The 13,888-nt window shown below is 36.0% G+C and overlaps 1 protein-coding gene across 4 annotated transcripts in view; it reads left to right on the top strand.

Annotated features, from left to right (window-relative positions):
* Nucleotides 1-5,262, top strand: part of LOC136836964 (probable G-protein coupled receptor Mth-like 3) — a 59,656-nt gene extending 54,394 nt beyond the window's left edge. For all 4 annotated transcript variants that reach the window (XM_067101495.1, XM_067101496.1, XM_067101497.1 and 1 more), the window contains 2 exons: nucleotides 584-673; nucleotides 2,057-5,262. In XM_067101495.1, the coding sequence (XP_066957596.1) occupies nucleotides 584-673; nucleotides 2,057-2,225 (259 nt within the window). In that variant the 3' untranslated portion in view covers nucleotides 2,226-5,262. The remainder of the gene's footprint in view (nucleotides 1-583; nucleotides 674-2,056) is intronic.
* Nucleotides 5,263-13,888: the final 8,626 nt, after the last annotated feature.

The raw sequence follows: 13,888 nt of genomic DNA, 5'->3' as shown, positions 1-13,888 counted from the left end.
TTGAGTAAATTTGAGTAATAAAATTTGCACTCTCTCTCTCTCTCTCTCTCTCTCTGTATAAAGTTTAACTTTGATACGGAATCAAAACTGTTTGTAGATTTAGTTCCTCATTTACTAATAGCCCTTTAATGTTGTTTTATATTGGAATTGTAAAGTTTTGTTTTATATGTAAAATTATAGCTTTTGTAGTTCGACATTGAACTACACAATTATGGTGGGTTTAGTTAGGTACCTAGATGCAGTGTGTAGGGGGGTGGCTGATTCTCTGCATATAATTTATTATATCGAAATAGCTATTTTATTTATCTAATATTTTATTTATCTTATACACTTTTATTTATCTTATGTACATGCAGACATACGTGTTAAATTTTATGGTGATTGTTGCTAAACTGTTTACTTGCTTACTTGTACACTACTTACTGAATTGTGGGGTTATTTGGAATGACAAATGGCTGCTGTCATAAGTATTTTTTTTTATTTTTATAGTTACATGATCTTTCCTACTTGACCTGCCATATTTATGTAATGTTTTGCAGTTACTTTTCATGTCTTATTTTTGTATTCTTTTTTTATTTTTCAGTCTTAAGCAGGGGTGGAAGTTGTACCTAATAATGATTGTACACACATTGATTGATGTTCCGGATGATATTTTAGATATCAGGGTTATTGAGTAAGTATTTTATATTTTCTGTATCACTCTGGAATTCTGAGTTGGCTATGTTTTTATCATGCAGAGAACCTCCTCTTGTTAGGCACATATGAATGTGGTCAAGTGTATTTGTAGCACAAAACTACTACTATTCAAAAAACCCAATCAGTCATAAAATGAATTCCTTTCTCCCAGTTCAGTGATGCTTTCAGCCTCATTTCCAAACTACAATGCACAATACATTGTATTGTGAGTGATATATACATGTAGTCCAACATGGTGCACTGGAACTATTGTACTGCTGCTGTCTTTAAACAAAGGACTGAGTTTGGGGACAGTTTAAACAAAGGACAGAGTTTAGGGACAGTGAAGTGAAGTAAAATTTTAAGAAAGATGGGTTTGTAAGAGAACACTAGTTTGATGTTTTAAAAAATTATCTTGGAAGGTTTATTATATAATACAAAAAAAGCTTAAAACATCAATTTCCCCTCATCTCCCAGTCAGAACAATTTTACAAAAATTGATACTAGAATTAAAGATGAATTTTTACCTTTCCTGCTAATGCACTTCATTACAATAAGAATAATGGTCATACAAAATTTATTTCAACCTTCTTGTTTAAGAGTCTTGTACTGGTTTTGTTTTCTGTGGTATAAGACTACTCGGATAAAAGTGGTAAAAAAAAATTCACTTTGGAATACATGTTTGTGAGAATTTGCTTTAAGTTATACTTACATTACACATATTTAGCTATACGTTGTCCCCTTGTGGCTTATGAAGTCCCTTGGTTTCTCAGTGCAAGTGTGGTTACATAGGCTGAGGCTTTGCCACATGTACATAACTTTCTAGAAGATTCAATGATATTAGAAATCTCATCTTGTTCCCTTCTAGTGATGTTATTTGATGTTGCTCATGTGCCATAATTCTCTGCAGGATATAATCTTCTGTTAGTTTTCCTTATACTGTATATATTTGGTTTAAAAACCTTCTTTATTTCATCAGAAGCTACTTTTGACATAAAAAAATTTTTTTAAGTAGCACCTCAACTTATCAGAAGCTGTCTAGTCAGGAGCAGAATCCATTAGATATTGTAGAGCTAACAACAATTCCATTTAGTTCCTAATTTAAATTAACCAGAACTTTGCACTTAGCTTTGAATTACAAGAGATTTATTTAAAAATGCATGACATACAAAATGGTAGCCAAGTAAAAAATGATGATGTTATACAGTCCATTAAATTGAAGTGTTACTTTTGCACTGCTACAATTATGGTTTAGAAAAGTTTCCAGTTGAATATTTCAGTTTATTATAATTTGAAAAATGAGTTTTGATCATTCAGCTTACCTGAATTTTCCATATGGTGCTGGAAGCTCGTTTAACTTCTCATTCCTCTTTTTCAACAGTTTGTGGGGGTACGTAATTTTAGAGTCTGTGGTGATCTTCGCAGTGTTTGCATACAGGAAGTCGGTTCTCAAAGCCTTTTACCAGTGCTTCTGCCGCAGACCCTGCTACCCTCCAGATGAGGAATCGTCTGCAGTCCCAGAGAAACATCAGCTCACAACAATGCACTAGAACTGATGAAGGTTTCTGGAATACATTCAAATAAGGAAATAAAGAAGTGATATTTTTATATTACGGATATTGATGTCAGATGAATGGGCTCACGGAAAAGCAAAGCTTGCTTAGCAGGCTTTTGTTCAGCTCACTGGAGGAATCCATAGGTTTTGAGGGGCTCAACTGTGATGATGCAGTGTCGTGTATAATAATTTGCTCATTTTTGTAAGCTGGAGAAATGGAGTTGCTTATGCAGTCAGTATTGTTTAAGATGATGAGGAACAATAGGTAATAAGTTAGGTATTATGTTCTGGTAGTGAGAAAAGTTATTACAGAAGCATTTCATCTCGTAGTTGTACTCTTTACATGGACTATTAGAGCTCAAACAGATACCCAATTCTCTGAGCAGTTTTGATTCCTGATTCTTTATACATTTCAGTATTCGTATTTATATATTTTACTCAGCAGTGTTATCTGAGTATTATTTCAGAAGTTATTCTCAAATCAGTCAATATGTAAGGCATTTGTGCGTCTCCAGTTTAGTAGTGCCATAAAGACCACATAGTGAGGAGTACAACTTCATGTTATGCAGTGTAGAATATTTTTACCTGTTTGGTCCATGACACTGATGTTATTTTTGTTCTTACAGTCATTTGTTATTTTGTAGTGGCCTACAGAAATGATGCGTATGATATGAAGTAAGTAGTAGTATTGTGAAAATGACCTGACTCATTTTGCCTGATTTTTTAGGTAAAATTAGGTCTCTTTTTTTTTATATCATTTGGAATTGTTTTTGTAACCGATTGTAATTACCATTTTTGTGATGAGAAATTGAAATACAGAGGTTGAATATTCCACAGTTCAGTTATATGTTCTCTTAATACAGTTCATTGAATGATGATAAACTACAAGGGCAGTTAGGATCTCACTTGGCTCTTGTGATCAGACGAGCTCTGCTGTTCCATACAAGTGTGTAAACACCACCCTCATATTTTTATTACCTTATACTTTTTGTTATTTGACTTGTAGCACAACTTTACGGTAAAGTTCAGTTTCTTTAGTTGTTGGAGGTTACCAATTTTGCACAAGTTGACACTTATGAAACTTTATTTTTAATAGTTCCGATCAAAAAGCCGTTTGAAAGTTGAGATTAAATTTTTTGAAGCAAGTGCCTCTCACCTGTAGTTTTTTTATATTAATAGAAAATATTGCAAAAGTTGGAGATTTTTTCACAAAATTAGGAAGTTGCCTGTGCAAATGTGAGAATTTGAGGGATAAATGTTTTTTTTAATGTAAACTGAAGTACTGTATTTACTGTTGGGCACTATTCGTAAGTGTAGATTTATGTATTTTATAAGCATTTAAAACTCTCTCAATAAAAGCATTGCTGCCGTTATCTATTTTGTATCTTGCGACTTTGTGAAAAAGGAAGAACAAGTAGAGCGTACCGTATTGAATTATTGTACGATTTTCTGAGTAGATTTTGGAACTGCATAAGTAAAGTGTTCTCCAGAGTTCTAGCCATAATCATTCATGGAAGTTATTCTCTTATTTTTCGTATTTGGTTAAGTTGTGCCGAAAAATGCTCAACGTTATTTTTAAGTGTTCTTATATACTAGTTCCTGTATAATTATGTTCACTATATCTTTCATTGCTTCTGTTGGAGAAGTATGTTGACATTTGGAACTGTGCCAAACTACATATGTGATATCCAGAAAAATGTGGAGTCATATCATTGACTGTGGCCAAATTACAGGAAGGAGAGAATTCTTTTTATTTTAGAATCAGGGACTGAAACCGATAGAACAGCGAGATTTCGTTAATGATGAATCTGTATGAAGATTGTCAGTTGCTTTTGAGTGGCATGTAAACATTTCGTAAAATTTTTGTTGTTTATGGCTAGATATATTTGTCACGTACCACATCGTTTGAAATTCGTCGTTCACCGTGCATGTCAGAAGGACAGTTATTAATGGTAGGTAAAGCATTCAGGTTCCCATGTGAAATAACAGTAGTGTGTGTGCTCAACGGTGATGTGTAAATAGTTACAGAGTTAGTGCCAGGAGTTTCTGTGGTTTTTCTTAAACATCAAGTGCCTAGCCTTCAACAGCAGATCAGAAGATTGAGAGTTTAGAAGAACATGTACAGTAACCAAATAATCTTGGTTATTCACAGTGGTGATGTTGGAACCTAAGTGTAAAATTGATTGTACCATCTTTCTCATGTTCTGTTGTAATGGAACTTAAAAAAATTCTTGATTATAGTCACTGCAGAGCTGTAATCATTGTGTATGTTGGGAAGCATCACATGGGGTAACTTTATTGGAAAATATTTGTATTGTGTGTACTTTTAATGGTTTACCCTCAGACCACAAGTGATATAATTAAGAAGGGAAACCACACCTGTCATCTGGAGAAAAAAAAAGTACTGCTTTACCTTAGCACACACTGATTCCTCTGAGAGCAAGATGAGCATATCCATACTGTCAGTTCACCCAAGGCTGCATAGTGGCGTGATACTTGCAGGTGTTTGCAAAACTAATGCCGAAGTAGACCCTCGAGTCACTGACGTGTGGTCATTTCTCCTTGTGGGAATTTATATTGGTGCAACAGTTTGCACTGCCACTTGTTCTGTGATTAAATAAAATACATTATTAGGCAGAATATGCACCATTGCATTAGTTGTTGGAGGGGGGGATGGGAGATGTCCTTCCAATTACAAAGAATAATGTTTAAGTAAGTGTCCTGTGTATAGTGTCTGTCCAGGTAACCATTTACTACCCAGGCTGGCTCACTCCTAGAATGCTTTCTGTGCATTTATATTTATATGAGATAAAGTTCTTGTTAAGCATTGGGATTTCAGTTGTCTCTGTCAATTGTCTCTCTTTACCTCTGTTGTGTTCGTGTCTGGAGCTGTATTCATTTTTTTAACAAGTTGTGTATGTTTTGATAAGATTGTTTTGTATATAAATGATCAAGCAGGATGGTCACAATTTTTTTTATTTTGTATATTCCAAACTGTATCTTGGGAATTTAAAGATTGTCATTGAAAATAACTGGTGGCGTTTCATTTTACCCTGCTAAATGGGCAGATGGAGTTCAGCAGTTAGGTAATTTGGAAACCTAAGTGGGTAAAAAGTAAAAAAGTATCCTTGTAAAAATACAGCCTACAGTGTAGGATGGTTGGTAAAAGTGAACCTAGTAAATGGAACAATAACTGGCAGGACTATGAGGTGCTGGATACATATTGGAGTTAAAACATTCCTTAGTTATATGGACAAGTGTATATTCTTGTCAATATGTAACAATAGTCTACGAAATTGATTGCAAAATATGAAAGTGATGATAGAAGTGAACTATTAGAATGAAAGGATAATCAAGATAGTGTTGTCCCACCGGAATACAAGATAGTGTTGTCCAACAGGAATACAAACTGATGCCTTTCAAGTGAGAATATCTTTCGTTCGTAGAAGAATGGCTGAATGGCCATGGCTACAAGGTTAGCCCACACAAGGTACTACAAAGGGACAACATGGGTACAAAGATACACGTGGTAAGAACCACCGCAGTTGATCTTTTGACAAAGGAACAGCTGAATGGACATACTGCACCTTTGTTTCTTTGTTTTTATTTGTATTTTTTTTTTACTGAGTTTTTCTCAGTTGTGGAGAATAAGAGAGCAACATAAACCCACACAAGTGCTGTATTGTTCACATTATTGAAGCAAAGTCTACGTCCATTCCTTGCCATGTGAGGAACATGCAGACTGGGCTTCTGCTCGGAGGGGAAAGGTTGAGGAGGAGGAAAAGGAAGGACCAGTTGCATTTGCCTTCTTAATTGGTGAAGTCAGTGGATGAGGTGGTGCCCTTTCTTTCCTTCCCTTACCACCTCCCAAAAGTGCTCCTTGCAAGTCTGAACTAACACCCCCTCCAACCAAGAAAGTTTGCCATTTTTTGTCTTGTATTGTTGTCTTTGATGTAGATGTCCCTTCTACATCGTCATCTCCCTATGATAAAGGTACCAATTTATTATCTTTGGATAATCTGGCTTAAATTGATGTCTTGGGCAGTCTGCCCATCCTCTACTTTCCTTGACAGCCTGGTGGAAAGGAGGAATGCTAAAGTAGCTGTTCCTTTCTTTCTTTAATCTTCAGCTGAAAACCATTATGGACAGAGTCAACTTAATATAAACCCAAGAGGGCTCCAAAGAGAAATCAGCATGCAGAGAGAAAGTCATAGAAAAAGGTAATTGATAAATAAATATGAAGGAATCTACAATAAAACCAATACACCTGATACTCAGGAGATGTCAGCAGAGAGTGGGAATGCATTTGTCCTTGCATAAAACATTTGGACATCAGAAGATTCCACAACTGCCACAGACGAACTATTCCTACATTTTAGTTGTAGCCAAGACATAACTCCAAGCAAACTGAGTACAGTAGTATTAAGCCTAATGCTAGCAAACAACACACTGTTTGCAGCAGAGGCCTTAGTAGTATTACAAGGAAAAACAGCCAGGTCAGTGCAAGGGATGTTAATCATAGTAGTACCTTTTATGCAACCAACATAATGAACTCACTTGACATCTGTGCCAAAGTCAACATTACGAGTTTGCAAAATAAACCTAACTGATGGCACACACCTCTATCCAAGAGTTTGAAATGAAAATGTCACCAAAGGACCCAGTTGGAGAACAGTACTCCAAACAAGAAAGAAGAAAGTTTTAAAACTCTCAAATATAATAGCTGCAGCCCAAAACATTCTAAAGCATTTCCACATGACACCAACTTTTTGAGAAATAGAGGAAGCAATATTGTGTATATGCTTCTCACAATGACAAATTTTAAATCAATTTCTATTTTCAAAACTCACAAACCTGAGGTCTTCTCTGCGCCTAGCTGGATTCCAGTTATTAAAAGTACAGTACAAGGTTTTGGTGGCAACGAGAGAGAGCCAATGGGGAAAGAGGTGGGAAGAGCCCAACCTTGTTTCCCCCTAGCAGATGTCGTGATGCTTCAGTTTTCTTCCAGCCCAGGTAACTATATGAGGGGTGGCTTGAGGTTTGCTGTTATGAAAAATACAAATGGATTTAAAATTTGTCATTTCTTCATATACAGAACAAACCCTTGGTCTTAACATAAAAGGAAACTTACTCTTGATGGGAGAATAAAATAAGCTTTAGAGCTGGCTGGTGGTTCGGCCCACCTGGACTCATTTCCTGGCCAATTGTTAGAGCACAGGAAGTTGTATGCCTCTGATCTGTTATGCGAAGGATTACTCAACAGCCAGACATTCTGTCATCGTGAACCAAGGGATTTTCAGCATCAGCTACGAATTCCGGGACAAATTCGAAGGTTACAGACCTCCAACCACTCAAGTGTTTAACATTAAAAGAGTCCATGAAGCTCACCTACTGACTTTGATGAAGCCAAGGCCAGTAAGAAGACCATTTTGAGGGTTAAATTTCTGTCTAACGAACCCAGTTAAGGGTTCATACGGAGTACGATTGAGGCTGCTAAATACCAGGGTCAAAACCCAATTAGGAGGCTTAAAATCTCTCAGGGAACAGGACTGTTCAAAACTTTTAAGAGCATAGAGATTTCCCATGAGGCGGAAAAGTATACACCTTTCTAACGCAGAACTAATCCTAGAGCAGCTCCATAGCCCTTGATGGCTGACACACAGGGTAGCTTCTCCCTACAGGGGAGGACGAGGCAGTCTGCTACTTGTTGAATAGTAGTCTGACTGGAGAGAAACCCCGTTGATGACACCAATCACAAAACTGGGTTTCCATAAGAACTGGGATGCGTGGTGGCTGCTCAACAGGTTGTGTAATAACTTGAGCTCCTTTTGGCCGGAAAAATACCTTGTCCAAGTAGAGCACCGATTTCATTTTGGAAATGGGTATGTGGTATGTGGTTCCTTCCCTTTCCTTCTGGAGCATTAACTAGGTTGAAGTACATACTGAATATCAGTAAAGTTCTGGTGAGTACCTAATGAGAAACCAGTTCTACTTAGCCTAAAATGAGTCTCCTTCAGTCACCTCCCTGTATAAGGGGGTCAGGTGACATGACAGAGCTAACCTGACTCATTACTCTGCAATAGCTACTTGGATCCTCTTGCTTTCTGGATCCAGTTATAATCAATAAAATTGTCAGGGTGTGCTGCCTACTGACACGTCACTACCTGTGGGGAGTGATGCGGTTCAGCAGAAATTTCCTCCCTTTTTTTGTAGTTCCTATCTATCCAGAACTTTTACTTCTTTGGTCTGCTTTTCAACAGACTTGTAAAGTTTTTTGTGTAAACAATGTTCCTTATGGACCCTATCTCAAGAACATTTTCCAATAGGTGGAATGTCTTAAGCTACTTTTAGGACACCACCCACCCAAGAAGTAAATCTCCACTTAAAAGGTGATGGTTTGCATCTCTGTAGGAACAAAATACCAAATTTTCCAAAGTAATTTGTATTTTTCCTCATGTATACAAACCAATGCCTTCTAAGGTATGGCATATCCCATCTCTACCACCCTGCTTGGCCTTCCCTATGAAAGATGGACTAAGGTGGTTCTTGCTGGGCACTTTCTTTGAACTCACACTCTCTCACTGTGCCAATACAGTGTATGGCTAACTTAACTGTTTCATTCAACCGTTCAGCTACTCTTGAAAAATATTCTCCACCTGAAAGGCCTTGATTTGTATACTAGTAAAAAAAAAATTACTTTTAAAAATCTGTTGTTTTAATCTTAAGAGATCCAGTATTCCATATTTTCAGTATGCATACACCACAAACATGTTGAAAAAAATAAACAGAGTTATTAATATTAAGTGTAATGACAAGAGTGTTTCAGCACAACATGTGATGTCCCCCTTAGGACTCAAGCATTTGCTGTGGGCTTGTGTGGTGTAAAAAATAGCAATGAGGTACCACTTTCCACCCAGTGATGTCCTACTGTATTGTTTTCCCAGAATCCTAGTGCCTTACTGTTGGTTGGGGGGATTGGAGCCAACTCAAAACTTGGTCCTAAACGGAAGCTCTAAACTAAATTAAGTATTTTTTTTTAGCTTTATCTGCTTCTTTTATTCCCTCCTTGCTTATCAGGATTAACTTATAAAAAGACAAACATGAAGGATAATGAGGTCAGAAAGCAAGCCTCCTTACCTGATTCAAGAAGACAGTGATGTTGAGTGAAGACAAAGTCTCATCTCAGGTTCTGTTCCAAGAGCTGGGTCTGATCTTGATAGGCAGATGACTAAATGACTCTCAAGGATAGTAAAAGGAGCACTGCACATGTCTAGGTTTAAGCCCAAAGATGGCCCTTTAGGAAAAGCTACCTCTGTCCATTAAATGTTGGCATGGGGAATTACCTAGACAAATTTGGTAACATGTCCTGTGAAGGAAAAAAACCGATTAATTTAGTCACATAACTAACTTAAAGGCTTATGATCATGAAAATGTGAAAATATGAAAATAGTAAATTCTAGACATAAACTTGGTTCATACTGACTCTGAATTGTATTTCTTCAGACTCCTGGTTCTCAAAACAGAAATATATATTACCTGTCAGTGGGCTGGCCATCAAAAGAAAACCACCATAATTCAACATTCAAGATGACAAAAATGTTAAATTACAAATTAAGAATGCAAATATCATTACAAAACACTGCATAACTGCAGCATTCAAGGTACAGTAGTTTTATCCCAACCCCCCGAAAAATGAAAATGAAGATGAACCAATAAATAAAAATTTAAGAGTGTAATTCCTTCAACGTAATTACCAAATTTATAACAGAACAAATGAAAGGCAAACTAGAAACCTATAATACAAAAAAAGCAGTTAAAAATATTCAATAAAAAATAAAAAAGAATACAAGCAAAGCAGTTGAATAACCTGACACATCTTGCATAAATTTTTCAATCTACTGGTATATATCATCCAGTGGAATGTAAGCATAATTCAAACACAATTCTTTGAATGAATTACAAAGATTAATATCTGATTATTCACTGATATAGTGTCCATATGTCCAACACTTTGGGTAGTATGTCATCCATTAGAAATATTAGATGTTCCTGGCAGTAATAGGGGCCAGATGCCATCAACTGGGCAAAGATCCTCATAATCATATCAAAACTCCCTGTAGCACTGTTGCCAGTCCACTTCATGTGGTATACTGCAGGCATTAAATATGGTCGTCTTCAGTGTTCCTTTGGAATGGAATGGAATAAAAAACTTAGGCCAATGGTCAAGCACTGGGACCTATAAGGTCATTCAGTGCTGAAAGGGAAATTGGGAGCGAAAATGTTTTAGAAAGTGTTTGAGGATGGAAAGTAAGACAGAAGAAAGAGAACATGAACAGAGGTACAGTAAAAGGAATGAAAGGGGTTGCAGGTAGGGGCCAAAGGGATGCTGTAAAGGACCTTAAGCAGTGCCTACAATGCATCGCAAGAGGTGCACTGATGGCACTACCACACTACACGGGCATTCCTTCGGGTCCTAGTTACAGCCACATTTTAGCCTTTCAATTTACCTCCATTCTTGCTTCCTTTCTTCCATTTTACTGACCAACCATTCCAACGGGTTCCTTTCACTGCCTTGAGTGCTGAATTGATAAAAAGTTCCCCAGTGCTTGGCTTTGCAGCCCTATTTTCATAAATACGTAAATCCATCAAACTATAGACCAAAATCTTTAATAAGCTGTCTATGGAGTGATGAAAAGAAAAAACCATGGTTAAATAACCATAAAACTTGAAAACAAATGATATAATCATTCCAACCTAATATGGGTCACAGAAAAGACTTTCACTTCCTCACAATGTAATTTATAAGATCGTATTCGAAATTTATTATTCAGCCATATATGAATATGTAATGGCATCCCACAAGGAAGTGTTCTGAGTGGCTTGCTCCTCCTTGGAGTAAAAAATATCACATCGATAAAATTTCACTTTAAACCGTCTGGCTTTCGCATTTTGGACTTAAAAATGTTTTAATGTGTGCTCTGAACGTTTCTGACATTCGTTTGGTTAGCATATGACCTAACCAACCATACCTAACTTAACCCAACCTAGGGTATGGAGTCTTTACCCTACAGTACGATATCAGTTTGAAAACTTGCCATAAACTTAGCTTAATCTGAATGGTAATGGGATTAAGGTCCATGTATTTCACTCGTTTTGTCCCACCCAAACCCAACCCCCAAAAAAAAAAAACACTTTCCAACGGTGAGAGATGTAAGGATTGGGTCCACTGTTTCTAATGATGACGTGCTAAAGAAACTGTCAGAAACGCTCACATTAAAAGTTAAAAACAGGAAAAATTACATTTGCAAATCCAAAACCCAATAATGGTCTAACGTAGAATAATACCCATCATATGACTGACTTACTATTCAAAACGTAATGCAAGATATAAAGTTATGCGATGGATATGTTTTGTTGATGGGAATGTAAAGGCGTATTCGTTGTCACCTTTCAAACATTCTTACTGTCAATTTTCCCTTCAGTGCTGAATGACCACATAGGTCCCAGCGCTTGGCCTTTGCCCTAAATTCTGCAAAATAATACGGTATTGTTAACTCATTTTTGCTTATTACTTTTTTTCAGTTTCTTTAATATAGAATTTGTTAGCTGACTCATTCCTGTTCTTAAAGTTCATTACAAAGATTTCTTAACGGTTTAAGTTACCTTTAGATTCGACAGAAGTTTTTAAGCTTCTTTAGGCGAGAAATACGTTTAAATATCTAAAATGTCACCTTCTCAAATAAAAATGGTTTAAATATATAACTAAAGCTTCCTTCTTAGGAATACAGATTTTTTGGCACATTTTGCTTCCAAAAAATTTCACTAGAGTTTTCTGGATAATGAGAATAAAGGTCACAGGTGTCCTTTAAAGAATGCACTGAAGCTTAAGCCCGTGGAATCAGAAAGTGTAATGCACTAATTTCTTTCACATATTACTTAAATGCTGTTTAATACCCTTTAAAAGCCTATACAATTATAAAAAGTAAGGTAATATCTAATGAAACGACAAATGTTTAGGTAGTTAAACAACAGTATATAAAACAAAATTAAAATGAAGATACCTCTAACCACGAAAGAAAAATTATATAAATTTGTTTACCATTAAAATATTTAACGTTTTCTCTGTGCTTTATTCAAAGAAAACCAAAATGACAATTTTATTTAATGCTAAAGTTAGACATAATCGTGCTTCTGGCAACGATATAGGATAGGTCACCACCGTGCCGTGGTTAAATTTTCATGGCCCGCGGCTCATACGGCATTATACCGAGACCTCCGAAAGATAGATCTATTTTCGGCGGCCTTAATTATACATTGTGCCGTATAATCCTTTCTCATAAGTCAGGAAATCATCTGGAAACTATCGCTAATCGGTATTTGAAATACTTTTTATATACACTCCGTATCTCTTTAAAAGATGTATTGTCATGTTTACTTCACCCTACGTCATACTTATTGATACTACTCGTGGCTTTATATGTCAATTGTCCTGGCTTACATTCATTTTAGGACAATTAACTCAGACTAGCCTACACATATCGACTCAATCCTGGGAACAGGCTAAACAAGTGTAACACACCGGCCTAGGTTAATAAACCCCCGGGGCTACTCTTAGCTTGGACTGGTACTTGACGTCACAGTTAGCCTGGCTTTTCATGCATAAGAGGTGTAATTGAAGTCAAGAATTGATATATATTCATAAAATTATGGAAGAATATCACACATCTTAGCCTACGGTTGGTGGCACTGCAACCACGTGCAAGCTCATCATGTTGCAACTTACGTAACATTACCATAACAACTCTCGGTAATTTGCTGTTACATTAAGGCAAAGATACACAAGAACACTATTAAGTGTTATGGCAACATGTACAACATAAACTAAGATATGTGCATTCCTTTTACAAGGGAGAAATATGGCATTTCAAATGAAAATAAGGGGAACTACATCCCTTTCCCCTGTCTTGAACAGTGCGACTTGAGCTTACGCAACTACGCACTTGGTTAAACTTACGCACTTACGTACGCACACTCGATCATAGACAATCGCAGTTTCGAGTGGTTAAATCAACTTATTGATAAGATGAAAACCAATTCGTTTTTCCAGTCCACCAATTATGAAGGGTACTGTCATTAATTCAAAAGAAGGATTTCCATCATTACAGTATGTATATATATATATATATATATATATATATATATATATATATATATATATATATATATATATATATATATATATATATATATATATATATATATATATATATATATATATATATATATATTAACTTTATTACGTATGAAATTGTTCTGTACATTAGTAGAATTACTAAAGGACCTCATTCAATGGATGGTATCTAACGGAGTATTTATATCAGAAAAAATTACAAGCTTTCTTGGACAAACAGTCCACATTATCAAGCATCCGTACCTTTTATGATACTTGATAATGGACTGTCTGTCCAAGAAAGCTTGTAACTTTTTCTGAATAAAAACTCCATTAGATACCATCCAATTTGAATGAGGTCCTTTAGTAATATATATATATATATATATATATATATATATATATATATATATATATATATATATATATATATATATATTATACAGGTGGCGTGTCAGGATTCTGGTGCCGTTTTATGTCTCCGAGGA

The sequence above is a fragment of the Macrobrachium rosenbergii genome, chromosome 57 (assembly GCF_040412425.1).
Source record: "Macrobrachium rosenbergii isolate ZJJX-2024 chromosome 57, ASM4041242v1, whole genome shotgun sequence".
NCBI lineage: Eukaryota > Metazoa > Arthropoda > Malacostraca > Decapoda > Palaemonidae > Macrobrachium > Macrobrachium rosenbergii.
The sequence above is the reverse complement of the archived record's forward strand: the minus strand, read 5'-3'. Positions and strand labels throughout refer to the sequence as shown.